This window comes from Nannobrachium achirus, assembly GCF_963921795.1.
Source record: "Nannobrachium achirus genome assembly, chromosome: 8".
NCBI classification, from domain to species: Eukaryota; Metazoa; Chordata; class Actinopteri; order Myctophiformes; family Myctophidae; genus Nannobrachium; species Nannobrachium achirus.
The window spans coordinates 54,088,624-54,103,552 of record NC_137817.1 but is presented as its reverse complement, the minus strand read 5'-3'; the positions used below and the strand labels follow the sequence as shown (position 1 = coordinate 54,103,552).

Below are 14,929 nucleotides of genomic sequence, written 5' to 3'. Positions count from 1 at the left end.
TTCACGAACAGTGATTTTTAGTATTCGAATTATTCGACCTCAAAGTATTCGAATAGTCGAATATTCGACAGGACTGGCCAAACTGTCAAATATGAAGTCAGCAAGAGGCGAACATTGTGAAAATAGCTGATCTACATGCTCACAGCGCCTCGCGTTGTGAGGCGTTGTGAGCATGTAGATCTGCTATTTTCACAACAATATTTACCTGCGGATCCGAGTTACATTAAATGTAATACCTACAATTCCAAGTGCTTGTTAGGGTGGGGGTCCCCAGTTCAAATATGTTTATTTCGGGGGTCACAGCCTAAACAAGTTTGAGAACCCCATGTAAAGAGCATTAACAAATTCATCCACCAAGGATTTCAGGGAAATTGAGAACAGGAGCGCTCGTCGTGCGTCGCGGGGTGGAACAAGCGGTCGCTTTCATCCTCAACAACGACAACGTAGCGTCGGCAGGAATGATAGCGCCTCACCCCACGGAGGTTAGGGTCAGGCATAGTTTTACTGAGGTTAAGGTTAAGGTTAGGGTTAGAGTTAGGCATGGTAAGCTAATGGCTAAACACAGCTAGGCTAGTAGATAAACAAAGAAAGAGTGGTCGCAAACGAGTGACGTCAGCGACTACACAAGTGAATGGCTGTTGTCGGCATCTCATGGTGAATACTCAGAATTACACAGGTGCGCTGATAAGAGACTATCAAGGTTAATTGATCCAGGTGGTGTTAGGGGTGTGTGGTGAACTACAAAACGAGGGCTCTTACCCCAATCTCACTGAGTTACCCAAACTGACTGTAACATATATATATATATATTACAGAAGAAAATGAACTTTGTTTTGAGCTTGCGGATCTGCTACTTTGGTGCTTTTGAATTTGAATCCTGAAAAAGTTAACAGTTTTGGGTCTACAAGGTTTCCACCCCGACAAAGACGATGATAAAGTAGTGCTTATTGTATTGACGTGGAGTTAGACACACGCAGGGCCAAGAGGCATGAGCTTCTTCTGACTGCAGCAGCCGGAGAGTGTCACGGCGCTCCGCGTATCGGTCATCGCTGCCTTTAAATTGGCCATTATGTAAAGGTCATTGATCCACGAGCAGTCCCAGGTGTCTGGCGTTCTGACAACAAGCTCATCGCTCTCCGCAGCCCCCGGCCGTCTTAACCAGGAGTAATGGCCGCCCGCCGCCGGCGCATGTACGCGCCATTATGCTAATATCACTGCATCACACTCGGCTCACTCGCTCGGTCGGGTGAGTGAGTTGATGTATGACGCTGTTGCTGCTCTGCACAAGCTGTATAGGGGCCCTGTGTCCATAGAAATGGTTGCAGGGGAGTGTTATAGAGCGGAGGAGGGGGTTTTGGATGTGGATATCGTCGTTCGTCTGCACACAGGTGCGTTTATCCACACGGATAAAACGGACAATTTAATTTTTTTTAAAGAAAACAATGATTCTCTAAGACCTCATGCACACCGAATCCGAATTAGCCGTGCGACAAGTGGCTGCGGCCGTGCGTTTTTTTCTCGATCGAACCAAGTTCGATTTGTGCGTCTTGTCGCATGCGGTAAAAAACTCATCACTCCTTTTATGACTCCTTTTGGGATCCGCAGCGCCGATTCCGCACAGCATTGCACACCAAATCCAATGTGTTTTATTCATGCAGCAGACGAAAAAAACGCAACTATCCTGTGTGCAAAGGGCTTAAGGGTTAGGTTTTAGGGTTAGGTTTAGGCATAGTTTCACTGAGGTTAGGTTTAGGCATAGTAGCATTCACCAGGTTAACATTGAACGTGAGTGTTCCTGACTAAACTCTAACGTGGTGCTCGTCCTCCCACAGGCCTACAAGGGTCCCGCCACGTCGCACCACGTCCACAGCCTGCCGGCCAACAGCGACCACCGCTTCCGGGTGTGCGCCGTCCGGCTGTGCCAGGACGCGCCGGCGGGGGAGCTGAGCGGGCCCTACAGCCCCACGGTGACCCTGTCCCCCCAGCGCGGCGACCCCGCGGCGGGCAGCGGAGGCACCGCGGGCCCCGTGGGCGCCCGGGGCGCCGCAGCGTCGGAGGCCGGGGGCCGGCCGCAGAGGCGGAGCCTGAGCGACGAGCAGTGCGCCTTCCTCCTCCTCATGGTGTTCGCCGTCATCGCCATCCTCATCGCGTTCGTCATCCAGTACTTTGTCATCAAATGAAACCCGAGCCGAGCCGCGCGGGTTGTTAGCTTTATTTTCTCCCCTTCATTTCTGTTGTGATTTATTTGTTTTCTACATACTTTGTCTTTTCTTATCATTTCTTTTTTTTCCGACATCGGCAGATTTGACCGGTTAGTGCCGAAGCGTACTCCACTTTTAGAGCACAGTTTAAATGGGTTCGGTTTTGGGTGTCACAACATCTCGGAAGCATCGAACAGCCGACTTTATATGACGGTACCCGCTCCCCCAAACCTCTGAATGATGTCATATTGTAGTTTTTTGACAGAGCTGAACCGATTTGAACTTGGCTCCGAAAGTGGAGTATGCATCGATCATACTTCGTCATTAATTCGGCTGCTCGGTGCCACCGATATTTTGTGACTCCCCGAACCGAAACGAAATAAATTCGGCTCTAAAAGTGGAGTATGCTTCGGCCCTAAGCCGTGCGGGTGGGAGCCGGGGGGGGGCAGCCTGAATACAGTTGAGGGAATAGCAAGAAATCGTACGGAACACTTTTCCCGAAGCCTGACTTCATACTGAAGTTGAAGTTGTGCATCGAGTCTCAACACCGAAAAACGGCAGATCTACAAGCTCACACAACCTGTCGCGGCGCGATGCTTTGTGAGCTTGTAGATCGGCTACTTCCGGTGTGTGAGAAAACGCAACGGCCGCTTAGTATAAATGAGCCGTGACTCTTGTACTTTGGTCCCACACACACACACACACACACACACACGGACACACACACCGGGCGCACACAGCCCGTTTTCAACCAAGCTTCTTATTCCGTTCTGATTGACTCCCCCTCCCCCCCGCACACAAACGGACCCTCTGAAAACTGGAGAGTCGGGATTATGCAACATAAACCATAATGATGTGTGCATAGAAAAATAATCATTATTTATAGTTATATATATCGTTACTAGACAATGTTGTCTAGTATGAAACAATGTTTTTGATAGATGTTTCCCAAAAAAGAAATTCAATAGTTATATAGGTATGATCTCTGAGCCTATGTTCTATTTGATGATGGGACCGGTGGGGGGATGGGGTCCAGATGCATATTGTCGTTATCGGGCAGAAACCTTGTATCTCCAAGTTTCAAATTTGTACGTTCTTTCGCAAAGTAAAGCCCTGCTTAATCATACAAGGCAGTCGCACAAAAGTAGTGAAAACAGCAGATCTACAAGCACACAACGCCTCGCATTGCGAGGCGTTGTGTGCTTGTAGATCGGCTGTTTTCACTAGTTTGAATCATTTTTAAAATGAAAAATGCTAAACAAACGGTTTTGGACATACAAGGGTTTCACCCGACAACGACGATATTTATAGTTTGTGCCGCAGAGGGTACAGCACATGGCCAGCAGGGGGAGTAAGAGGCTTCAGTATCAGGTGAAGAGAACTTCACCTTCCTCGCCCCAACCACTTAAACCCTATACGGTTGGCTATATTGGAATCCGTAGGGAAGGAGTGCTTGTTTTCTGTGGTGACAACGGCGGCGCGCCGTCTCAGGCGACCTTGAGCCACGTGAGACCCCGCCGAGCGAGCGAGTTCGCCGTGTCGAGCGTTGCGATGGTCGCATGAGCCGACTCGGCGCTGTTACCGAGTTATGTGCCGTTATGGACAGAATAGTAAATCTTCATCCCCCCCGACTTTCAGCGCCTCCGCGCGGTCCAAGTGAACACAGCAGAGTGCTCCCGACCGCCGTTCAGCCAATCACAAGCCGCGGAATTCTTAATTTATTCACCCCCGTATCCTACGGACTCCATTGTCGCATACGGTTGGTCGGAGTCCCCCAGGGCTCTGTGCCAGTGTCTTCTCCGCTTTCTTGTATATTGTGGGGAAAGCTTTGCCGATGCGACGCGTCGCGAGCTTGTCGATCTGCTACTTTTGTCTGCGAAAGCCTTCCCCGCATTGAGGATGCTGGGGTTTTAAGTGGTTAAAATAGTAGATCTACAAGCTGGCAGCGGGGCACTCGGTGCCGCGCTGTGAGCTTGTATATCTGCTATTTTAAAGGTGATATATTATATATATATATATAGCAGCGAGATGAGAAAAAAAAATCTATAATTCTTTTTGGCGTTATAGAGCATTCATTTAGCACTTTCCAAAACCTTTTTGATGTTGAGAATGTTTAAGGATGCAAAAATGACTGGAGAAAATGTTTAGTATATTTTTGTACAGTACAGACACGACGAGGACCTGTAAGTTTGAGGAGAAAAAAACAAAACACACAAAAAGAAAAATGGCTCAGTAGGAGATAGAGTTGGGAAAACCAAACAAAAAAAAGAAGAAAATCAACAACAACCAAACTAACACAATAAATTCTAATTATTTTTTACTATCATGTAGTTATACTGTAGCTTCTTTTTACAATCATGCAGCTGCTTTACTCCCAAAATTACATTGTTCAGCACAAACAAAAACAAAAAAATGTATGCTTACCTGTTTGTTATATTGTTTCTTTATTTTGTTATTTTGTTGTTTTTCGTTCCCGGTAAATTGATTTTTTTTGCACCTTAGTGAACAGAAGATGAACCACGACTTGGTTGTCGTCTTGGTTTTTGTGATGCATTTTTATATGAATTTAGAAAACATTTTTGAGATTGTGCGAGCCCTCATCTTTTTTGTTTTATTTTATTTTATTTTGTTTTGTTTTTGGGCGGGGGGTGCGTGTTTTTAAAAGTTGTAGTATATCTCATCACGTGGCGTCGCTGAAACAGCCGATCCGTCTGAGAGAAGGGTTTGAGGAACAGCTGTTTCAGAGGCCTTAATGCATTGAAGAGCAGAGGGAGAGAGAGGGGGGCGTCTTGGCGAGCATTATCTTGATTTCTCTTAAGTTTTCAAAAGATTTTTTCCTTTTTTTCTTTTAGTGAACACTAGCGTTTTTATTTTTTACTCTTTAAGCAAAAACCTTTATTTCATGTTAGCGGAGGTGCATAATCGTCGAGAATATAAATTTGAGAAAAGTATAAGTTCTAGGCATTCGTTTTGTTTCTTTTTTCGTCGGGTCATACATGTGTGAAGTCTATTTTTTATAATATTGAAGTTAATATAAGTCAGTAACTCTCCAGAGAGAAAAAATAAAATAAAATCCTCAAGTACTCATGCACCATGGAAAGCTGAACGGCAAGATTATACAAAAAATTGTGTTTATCTCATGTGCTTCATGTGAATCTAAATTTTTGCCTTTTTCTCTCTGTATGTTTAAGTATTTGTAACAGATTTGCTAAAACGCTGAGTTCTCAGTGGTAATCTGGCAGTAGGGTCTATAGTGTTGTGTTTGGTTCATGGGCTGAAAAAAGAAAAACTATTTAAAAAGATAAAAACTGCTGTTGCAAAACCAAATGCAGGTACCTTGCAAAACGTGTTGGAGAAATTACATGATTTGGTCTTTTCAAGACATTCTGCAAAAAAAAGAAGGAAAAAAAAAACAAAAGAAAATGTCTTCTCTTTGTCATTTAAATAATTAAAAAAATAAAAGAATTCCTATTTTTGATAGTGATTGCAACGTGTGCCATTTTAATATATCTCCTCATCGCCCCCCCGGGGGTGAAACTACCTTTTTGGCTGTGGAGACATACAAAAACTACAAAAAAATATATAAGAATAAAATAAAATAAAAAAACATGCACAAAAAGAGACCATTTTTATGTAATTTTAATGTTTGCAGTTACCTCATACACCGTACATTCCAAAATGAAGATTTGTTATACTCTACATAATACCAGACATATCACTTTAAAATGTTCGTTATGGGAAAAGAAAATGTATAATCATAGGTATGTATCTAAAGTGTATCTGTATAGCCATGATATCGACAAAAGGATCCATGCACAATAAAAGATTTATAATTCTTAATCACCTTTTTTGAAGTTCTGGCTTTTCTTCCTTACGTCGGTGTATTCCAGGGACGTGCTGGCCATTGGGAAAAGCGGGACAACTCCCGAACGGCCGGGTTCATTCCCGGCCGGTCCAGGCCGGCCATTGGGAAAAAAATACAAATAAAATGTCTGCCTTCATTCCATTTTGGGGGCTGGGCGGCCAACAAAGTAAATCGTCACTGTCGGGCAGAAACCTTGTATCTCCAAGTTTCAAATTTGTATTTTTTTTTTTTTTCGCAAAGCAAAGTCCTGCTTCATCATACAACGCCGTTGCACAAAAGTAGTGAAAACAGCCGATCTACAAGCACACAACAGCGTTGTGTGCTTGTAGATCGGCTGTTTTCACTAGTTTAAATCATTTTTTAAATTATAAATAGAAAACAAACGGTTTTGGACATACAAGGTTTACACCCGACAACGACGAAATATAACTTGTGTAATTGGCCCACTGGCTTGTCACTTGTCATGATCTGAAATAGCAAATCTTTGAGTAGCAGCAGCGCTATAGAGAGAGATCTCTCTTTTTCCCGGGCTGAATCAGGGGCCCAGCACGTCCCTGGTGTATTCATCAATGAGACATGAGCTCATCAGACATCTGGGGAAGTTGATGGAGGAGGAAAAAAAGGAAAACGAAATGCCACTTCAGTGATTGTATCTAGAATTGCTCATGAATTTGACAGATCCCCAGGGGTTAGTCTCGCGTGGCCAGACTTGCTCCCACAATGTTTTCAAAATGCTTCCAGTCATACGGTCTGCAGCCCGGAAGCTCTGAAAAATCTGCTATTTTGGAAAAATCGTGAACATTTTGTGCAAGTCTGTGAAAATATTTTTGACCCGATTCTATAAATGTCTTCTAAATCCTTCCAAGGTTTTTGAAAAATGCATGTTTCTACATCAGCGGTGCTCAAACGTTTCCATGTCAAGGACCCATAGAATTATATGCAATTTGCCCGCTGACCCCCGTCTCAAAATATTATTTATCAAGGACTGTTCCCAGAAGCAAATATTTGAGTCACAAATGTTTAACTTTAAAAAAAAAGATATATTCAAAGATTTAAAGGAGTAGTTCATCCCCAAAATGACTTTTTTTTCTATTGATTAATCATGCCAAGGAGACTTAAGTTTAATTATATTTTTCGATTTTCGTCGGATTCCTAAGACAAAAAATTGATTACAATAATTTTACCACCTTTGATTCCGGATGGGGACCCAAAAGCACTTCCCCTGTGCAATTGACCCACACCCATGCCTATTTATTCATATTCTCATCAACAGGATAAGCCTTTGTGTGAAAACATTCTCTCCTGGCGGAGACAATTCTGAGTGATTTTTGTGGCGACACCCTTGCACTTCCCCTGTGCAATTGACCCACACCCATGCCTATTTATTCATATTCTCATCAACAGGATAAGCCTTTGTTGTTATTCACTTAATTATGCAACCATAACACACAAACCACAGGTTTACATAGCATTGTAAACCTGTGGCAAATGTCACCACTCTACGTCCTGTTAGGTAAGGATGACCTACATATTCAGCCCCAGGACCCTTAAATCAATGTGCACGGTCGTCGTGCACATACGTATTCATGCACATGCATGCACGTGCACATGTATACGCACCATAAGTTTAAATTGTGCATTTATACAGCGCCTTTATTCAAGGTGCTTTACACAGATTGTGCATTACATTCACCCATTCACACATGCATTCATGCACCGATGGCGGAGGAAACCGTGCAAGGCACCAACCTGCTCACTAGGAGCAACCAGGGGTTCAGATTCTTGCTCAAGGACTCTTTGACACTAACTCAGGGGTAGCGCGGGATCGAACTGGGAACCCTTCGTGACCGCTCTGTGTTCTAATGACGGTTTCTCTACCCCTGAGCCACTGCCGTCCCCATTGTTGCAATACAATCGTTGCATACAGGCAACGACTGATCGACAAACGTAATTTGTTCATGTTTTCTGATTGATTAGGTGAGCAAGTTTACATGAAAAAAACATAATAAGGCCCGGACCACTGGCGTTGCGGCCCGACCACCTAGGCTCCAATGTAGCCTGACTTCAAATCCCATTCCCGGCGATCTTTACTGCATGTCTCTCCGCATCTCTCTCCCTGTTTGCTGTTAATCTCCTCTATACCTATAAATAAAGAAAATTTAGCCCAACTCTTTTTAAGAACATGATAAATGTTGATGCAACCACTGAAAACAACTATTTTTTTGAAAACCGGGACATATTAGTGTTTTAGAGATATTTATGTCGAGACACTCGTTATTCAAGAAACGGTCCTACAGGCTCTGCCTGTCGTGTCACTCTGACCTGAGCTGAGTAAACACTATTAGGACTGTCTATACAAACAGAGCTGCCTCCTGCATCTGAGGTCAGGCTCATGCCATGACGGGACAGACAGGGCTCTGGTAAGACTCAAACTGTACATGTTGCTGTGAGTGCTGGTGTGAGACTAGCTCCTTTCGGAACCTCTCCCTCCTCTATGCAGCTCCCAAGATGAGGCTCCTGCTCATAACAAGCCCATATGAGCTTTTCCGGGGATAGTTCGCCACGTTTTTGACCATTCTTACCTTCACCAAACATCGTATCCGAAAAGTAAAGGTCCTATACCCATCTCTCACATGTCTACTTTTTTAACGGTGGGGGTAATCCAAGCGATATGTTGAAACAATACTTTTAAATCGCTCGTTTTGTCAACCAGTTCCAGTACCAGTTTTTTCCCAGTGCAATGTTACGGAAGCGGTAATGTGTGCACACGTGACTCGCCATTAACCTGTGTTGCAGCCACCAAGCGGTCGAGGCGAGAAATGACCACAGGCTGACAAAAAATCGAACCTCTGTTCGAAGTGGAGCTGTGTGTGTGTGTGTGTGTGTGTGTGTGTGTGTGTGTGTGTGTGTGTGTGTGTGTGTGTGTGTGTGTGTGTGTGTGTGTGTGTGTGTGTGTGTGTGTGTGTGTGTGTGTGTGTGTGTGTGTGTGTGTGTGTGTGTGTGTGTGTGTGTGCAACAGCGCCCCTCCCTTAACATGTGTGGTCAGAAAAGGTTACTGCAGGCTACAGACAGACAGACACGGAGACAGACAGACAGACAGACCCACACACACGGCCATGTATAGGGAGCTTGTGTTCCACACAGCTCCAAAAATATGGAACTGTTACGCTCCTGGCTTGGTCTGCATGTCCCGCCCCATCCCACATTGGCCAAGCTTCACGGGACGCTTAATGAAATGAACTCATTAATCAGATTTGTGCCTCCTTTCGGAATCAATGTGGGTAAATTTATTTTTATCAAACTATTGTCCTCCTAAGAATGTGGGCGTCCACTGGCCTACCGGTCCAGGCGCATACCTCATAGGCTCAGTGTAGCCTGACAGTGTGTCACTGGTTCGAGTCCCGATCCTGACGACCTTTGCTGCGTGTCACTCCCCATCTCTCTCCCCATTTCCTGTCAGTCTACTGTCCTATCAATAAAAGTCCAAAAACATATCTTGAAAAGAATAAAGGCATAAAAGCCCCCTCCCCCCAAAATAACTAATCTTTAAAAAAAAGAATGCGATTTTATTTTTTGTATTGAACTCAAGTCTACAAGGGGTGAGTAATCAACAGAAAAAAAAGTCATTTTGGGGTTGAACAACTCCTTTCACACCGCTCAAAAACATTAACGACCAGAAGCAGAAATGTCAAAAGCAGAAAAAAAGCTATTTGAACCCGGTTGGTCGTACAGGTTTATTATTTTCCACTCTTCTGTGATTCAGTCCACTTCCTGTAAGGGCTTTGAATGACAGTGGGCCCACAGTGCACAACATCCACCGTGACAGGTAGCTCACAGTGGGACAACAGAGAGTGACCTCTCTGTTGTAGGACTCTGTGTGGGGTCAGTGGGCCTGTCTGCTGTTGTGTATGGATGGATGGATTCAACTTAGTGGAAAGTAGGGACTTGCAGAGAATGTTAGAGAGGCAGGGGCTGAACTTTCTAAAAAGGGCCTTTAGGTGAAAATATTGAAAATAGCAGACCTCCAAGCTCGCAACGCGTGAGCTTGGAGGTCGGCTGTTTTCGGTGCTTGATACCACACTGAAATAAGCCTAATCAAATCAATACTGGAGGTGTGGCGTAACGGTATGGATTTCTACACAGAGAGGGCAATTCTTTCAATATAAGATGCTGCGTTAAAGTTTAGGAGAGTTTGGATAAGGTAATTCTCTTGAATGCTGCCTTCAGGTATGGCATGGAAAGAGGGCATTTGCATTTCTTTAACCATAGTGAAAACAGCATTCATGGTTCTGGAGAGGGCACTTTTTTTTACAGACGGATAAAAGGGCAGGGGTTCAAGCCCCCTTTGATGTCTCTGTGTGCACGTGCCTGGTGGAAAGGCTCAGGAACTGGGTGGGGACGGTGTTGTTCTACAGCAGCGCAAACGGCGCTTGCATTTTCAGTGGCCTAAACCTTCAATCGGGTTTATTTTAATCAGATTGGAAGAAAGGTGTCCGTGCATGGCAGCCACTGTTTTATAAAGAGCTGTTCAAAAACAACTAATCTACAAGCTCACAGAGCTTGTAAGATTGGCTTTTTTTTACCAAAAATGTTCAAAGTACATAAGAAATTAGGGGTCCTCGGCATGAAAATGTTTGAGAAATACTGATTAAAAACTGATTTGGTTTTTGTCGCTTTCCTAAGACAGTAATTTGATTACAATAATTTTGCCCCCATTGATTCCATATGGGGACCATGGGGATGCATTTACTATAATCAAATTTTTGTTCAAGGAAAGCGACAAAAAAACTAAAATATTCTTGAACTCAAGTCTCCATGGTGTGAGTAATCAATAGAAAAAAGTCATTTTGGGGGTGAACTACTCCTTTAATCTTGTGAGACTATTTACTCCTCACAGAGACACACGCACAGTCACACACACACACACACACACACACACACACACACACACACACACACACACACACACACACACACACACACACACACACACACACACGCACTTACACACACAGGGTGGCTGCTCTTTAACCATTTAGGGTGCGTTTGGAGGAGGGAGGTGCTCTCTCTGTCGTCTCACCAGAGCTGGGCTGTCGTCTCAACACAACGGATCGTCTCTGCCAGCCTCTCTATTCATCCCTCTCACTCCCACTGTGTTCATCATCCACACCGAGAGAGAGAGAGAGGGGAGGAGGACCACCACAGACTGTCTGCCTGGGGGGGAGAAAACTAAACCTGGTTCCTTCTCAAAGGTAAAGCCACCCATTTACATCTTTTCAGTCTCATCTTTGACAGCTTTCCTACTTTTATAGACACCTTTATTTTTACCTTTACCCATATTTATTAGACTCATCAGACTCATTAGACTTTCATGCAATGTATTTGGCCTGCATCTGCATTTGGGCTGTTTATGGGCTGCTATTTTTGAAAAAGTCGTGAAAATGTGTGCAAATCTTTGAATATATGTATTTTCAAAGCGAACGTTTGTAACTCAAATTTTGCTTCTGGGTGGTCCCTGGAACTACATATTTTGAGATGGGGGTCCGTGGCCAAATACATATCATTTTGGGGGTCCTTCTCATGAAAAGGTTTGAGAACCACTGACATAGTAGTCTCTCAAGAACAGACTGACTGAGCTCCAGTTAAGTGAAAAGGACCTTTTCTTTGACAATGGTTTGCCAGATTGCCCACATAGAAACATAGGTTTTTCAAAAAATCATAGAAGGATTCAAAAGACACTTATAGAATCGGGTCAAAATTAAAATTTTCACGATTTTTCAAAAATAGATCTACAAGCTCGCAGCGCGCCACCTTGTACATCTGCTATTTTTCAATAGTTAAAGCATAAAATAATAATACACAATAATGTGTACCCGTGGGGATCACAAGTGAATAGTTCTTTATTTGTACCCAAAGGTACATTTGTCCAAATACAAACAAGTGATCACAATAATATAGACCTCAGACAATGCTTTAAAAAAATACATATCCTAAAAGGAAACCGTCCTAAAAAAAAGGGGGATTTTAATGAGTAACAGGTGTATTTTCCACACACATACAGTACATCGCTCACCTAGTCAGAGCTTGAAGTGCCATGCCTAGCAATAACATGTTTATTTTATTGCTGTTTTTTTTCTGTTTATCTCACCTTCTCTTTCATTGATTGTTAATTAACGTGGAGCCCTTTTGTACACTGTACAATTGTAATTCTCATAATCATTCTTGAGTGTCATCTACAGTATCTGGGTTGTAAGCCTGGATATCTTGGAAAATATAATGTCCAATTAGAGGACAGATTGAAAAACATTAATTCACAAATTATATATTGTCATTTCAAGCGAAGCAATCATGTCTGTCTGTCTGTCTGTCTGTCTGTCTGTCTGTCTGATTGATTGATTGATTGATTGATTGAAGATTTTATTAGAAGGTTGCATAGGAAAAAGTACACAGTTTCATCACAACTAAAAGGAGATCCTAGTAAGCTTTACGGCTTATTTACACAGGATCCCTTCATGTATCTCATATAACATTGAAAGACAGATGGATAGAATACAGTACTATGCATATCCATCCATCCATCCATCTTCAACCGCTTATCCGGAATCGGGTCGCGGGGGTAACAGTTCCAACTGAGACTTCCAGATTTCCTTATCCTGCGCAACTTCCTCCACTCCCTCTGGGAGTATACCGAGGCGTTCCCAGGCCAGTCTGGAGATATAATCCTTCCATCTGGTCTTAGGTCTGCCACGGGGTCTCCTCCCAGTGGGACGTGCATCGAGGACCTTCCTAGGAAGGCGCTCGGGGGGCATCCGTACTAGATGCCCGAACCACCTAAGCTGACTCCTTTCCAAGTGAAGGAGCAGCGGTTCTACTCCAAGTCTCTCTCGGGTGATTGAACTTCTCACCCTATCTCTAAGGGAGATACCAGCCACCCTTCTGAGAAAACTCATTTCGGCCGCTTGTACCCGAGACCTTATACTTTCGGTCATGACCCACACTTCATGACCATAGGTGAGAGTGGGAACGAAGATTGCTCGAAAGACAGAGAGCTTTGCCTTACGGCTCAACTCTTTTTTCTTCACAACAGTGCGATTCAGCGACTGCAAAACCGCTCCTGCTGCTCCGATTCTCCGGCTGATCTCCTTCTCCGTGGTTATCATAAATAACAAAAAAGAAAGAAGCAGTTAAGAAGAAGAGAAATTCATAAAGACATTATATTGTCCATGATATCCAGCCTTACATCCTGGATAACATCAGTCAAAAGGTTTACAAAACACAGGTTCACTTTGCTGGCAAAAAAATGATCGGACCGAAAATAATAGTGCATTGCCTATAGCAACTACAATATCGTCGTTGTTGGGTGGAAACCTTGTATGTCCAAGACCGTTCGTTTTCTATTTATCATTTTAAAAATGAACTAAACTAGTGAAAACAGCCGATCTACAAGCACACAACGCCTCGCAGCGCGAGGCGTTGTGTGCTTGTAGATCGGCAGTTTTCACTACTTTTGTGCGACAGCCTTGTATGATGAAGCAGGGCTTTACTTGGTGAAAAAACGTACAAACTTGAAACTTGGAGATACAAGGTTTTTGCCCGACAGTGACGATATAATAATTTCTCTATTCCACAGCTCAAAGCTTCCCAAGACCTGGAAGTATGTTATACTTTAGCTATTGAAAAATAGTAGATGTACAAGCTCACAGCACCACGCCCAGTGCCGCGCTACAAGCTTGTACAGTAAATCTGCTATTTTTGAGAAATCTTTTTTGAGAAATCTTTGAATATAATGTAACGCATGGCATCCCATGCGTTAAAGTCCAACATCTTAACCACTGGACCAAGGGAGATACTAGACTTTTGATGCCATCAGGCTGAAGCTGTGAATCACTCTTCTATACATATATTTTACAAAGCAAACTTTTGTAACTGGAACTGGTCCCTGCACAACATATTTTGAGATGGGGGGTCCGCGGCCAAGTAAATGTAATTTTGGGTGGTCCTTGACATGAAAAGGTTTGAAAACCACTGATTTAGAAGAAGGATGTAGAAGACATTTATAGAATCGGGTCAAAAAAATGTTAAAGACTTATACTAATATTCACAATTTCACGCGCTGTGAGCTTGTAGATCTGCTATTTTTCAATAGATAAAGCATAAAATAGTGGTTAAAGGACAACTTTGGTTTTTTTTACAACATGGGTTCATATTTTAGATTGTAATTAGAGAAAATAAAAGATGAGTGTTAAAAAGTTTTAATTTACTGCTTTCTATCGTTTTAGAGCTTTTAATGATGTTGATTTCAGTGGGATGGGGCATGCGTACAAGTGGCTAAATATGTCTTTTTAGACACCTCTGCCCATGAAAGATTGTGGTGCATCTTGGGAATCTTATTGTGTCTAAAAAGACATATTTAGCCACTTGTACGCATGCCCCATCCCACAGAAATCAACATCATCAAAAGCTCTAAAACTATAGAAAGCAGTAAATTAAAACATTTTAACACTCATCTTTTATTTTCTCTAATTACAATCTAAAATATGAACCCATGTTGTAAAACAAAACAAAGTTGTCCTTTGAAGTGGTTCAAATCACAGATTTGCGTTCCCTGCATCTAAATGGCTTAAAGGTGATACACCATGCATTTAAAAAGGCAGCAAATCTGGACAGCCTGTTTTGAGAACCTGTGGGATGCTTTTAACCTACGCCTTCCCAAAACCAGAGAAAGAGGAGGATAGAAGGTGCTAGTGGGACCCCAAAAAAGGTTTTAAAATAGGAAAAGTGAAATTTCATGGTGTATCACCTTTAACCTTTGCCATCGGGGCATCTATCTTACCATCCATCCATCCGCAGCCAGCCAGCCAGC

At 43.1% G+C, this 14,929-nt stretch overlaps 1 protein-coding gene across 2 annotated transcripts in view; it reads left to right on the top strand.

Moving 5' to 3' along the window:
• The window catches only part of fndc3a (fibronectin type III domain containing 3A), a 149,472-nt gene extending 146,140 nt beyond the window's left edge, over positions 1–3,332 (top strand). For both annotated transcript variants that reach the window (XM_080731679.1, XM_080731680.1), the window contains one exon: positions 1,833–3,332. In XM_080731679.1, the coding sequence (XP_080587805.1) occupies positions 1,833–2,180 (348 nt within the window). In that variant the 3' untranslated portion in view covers positions 2,181–3,332. The remainder of the gene's footprint in view (positions 1–1,832) is intronic.
• The last annotated feature ends 11,597 nt before the right edge of the window (positions 3,333–14,929 follow it).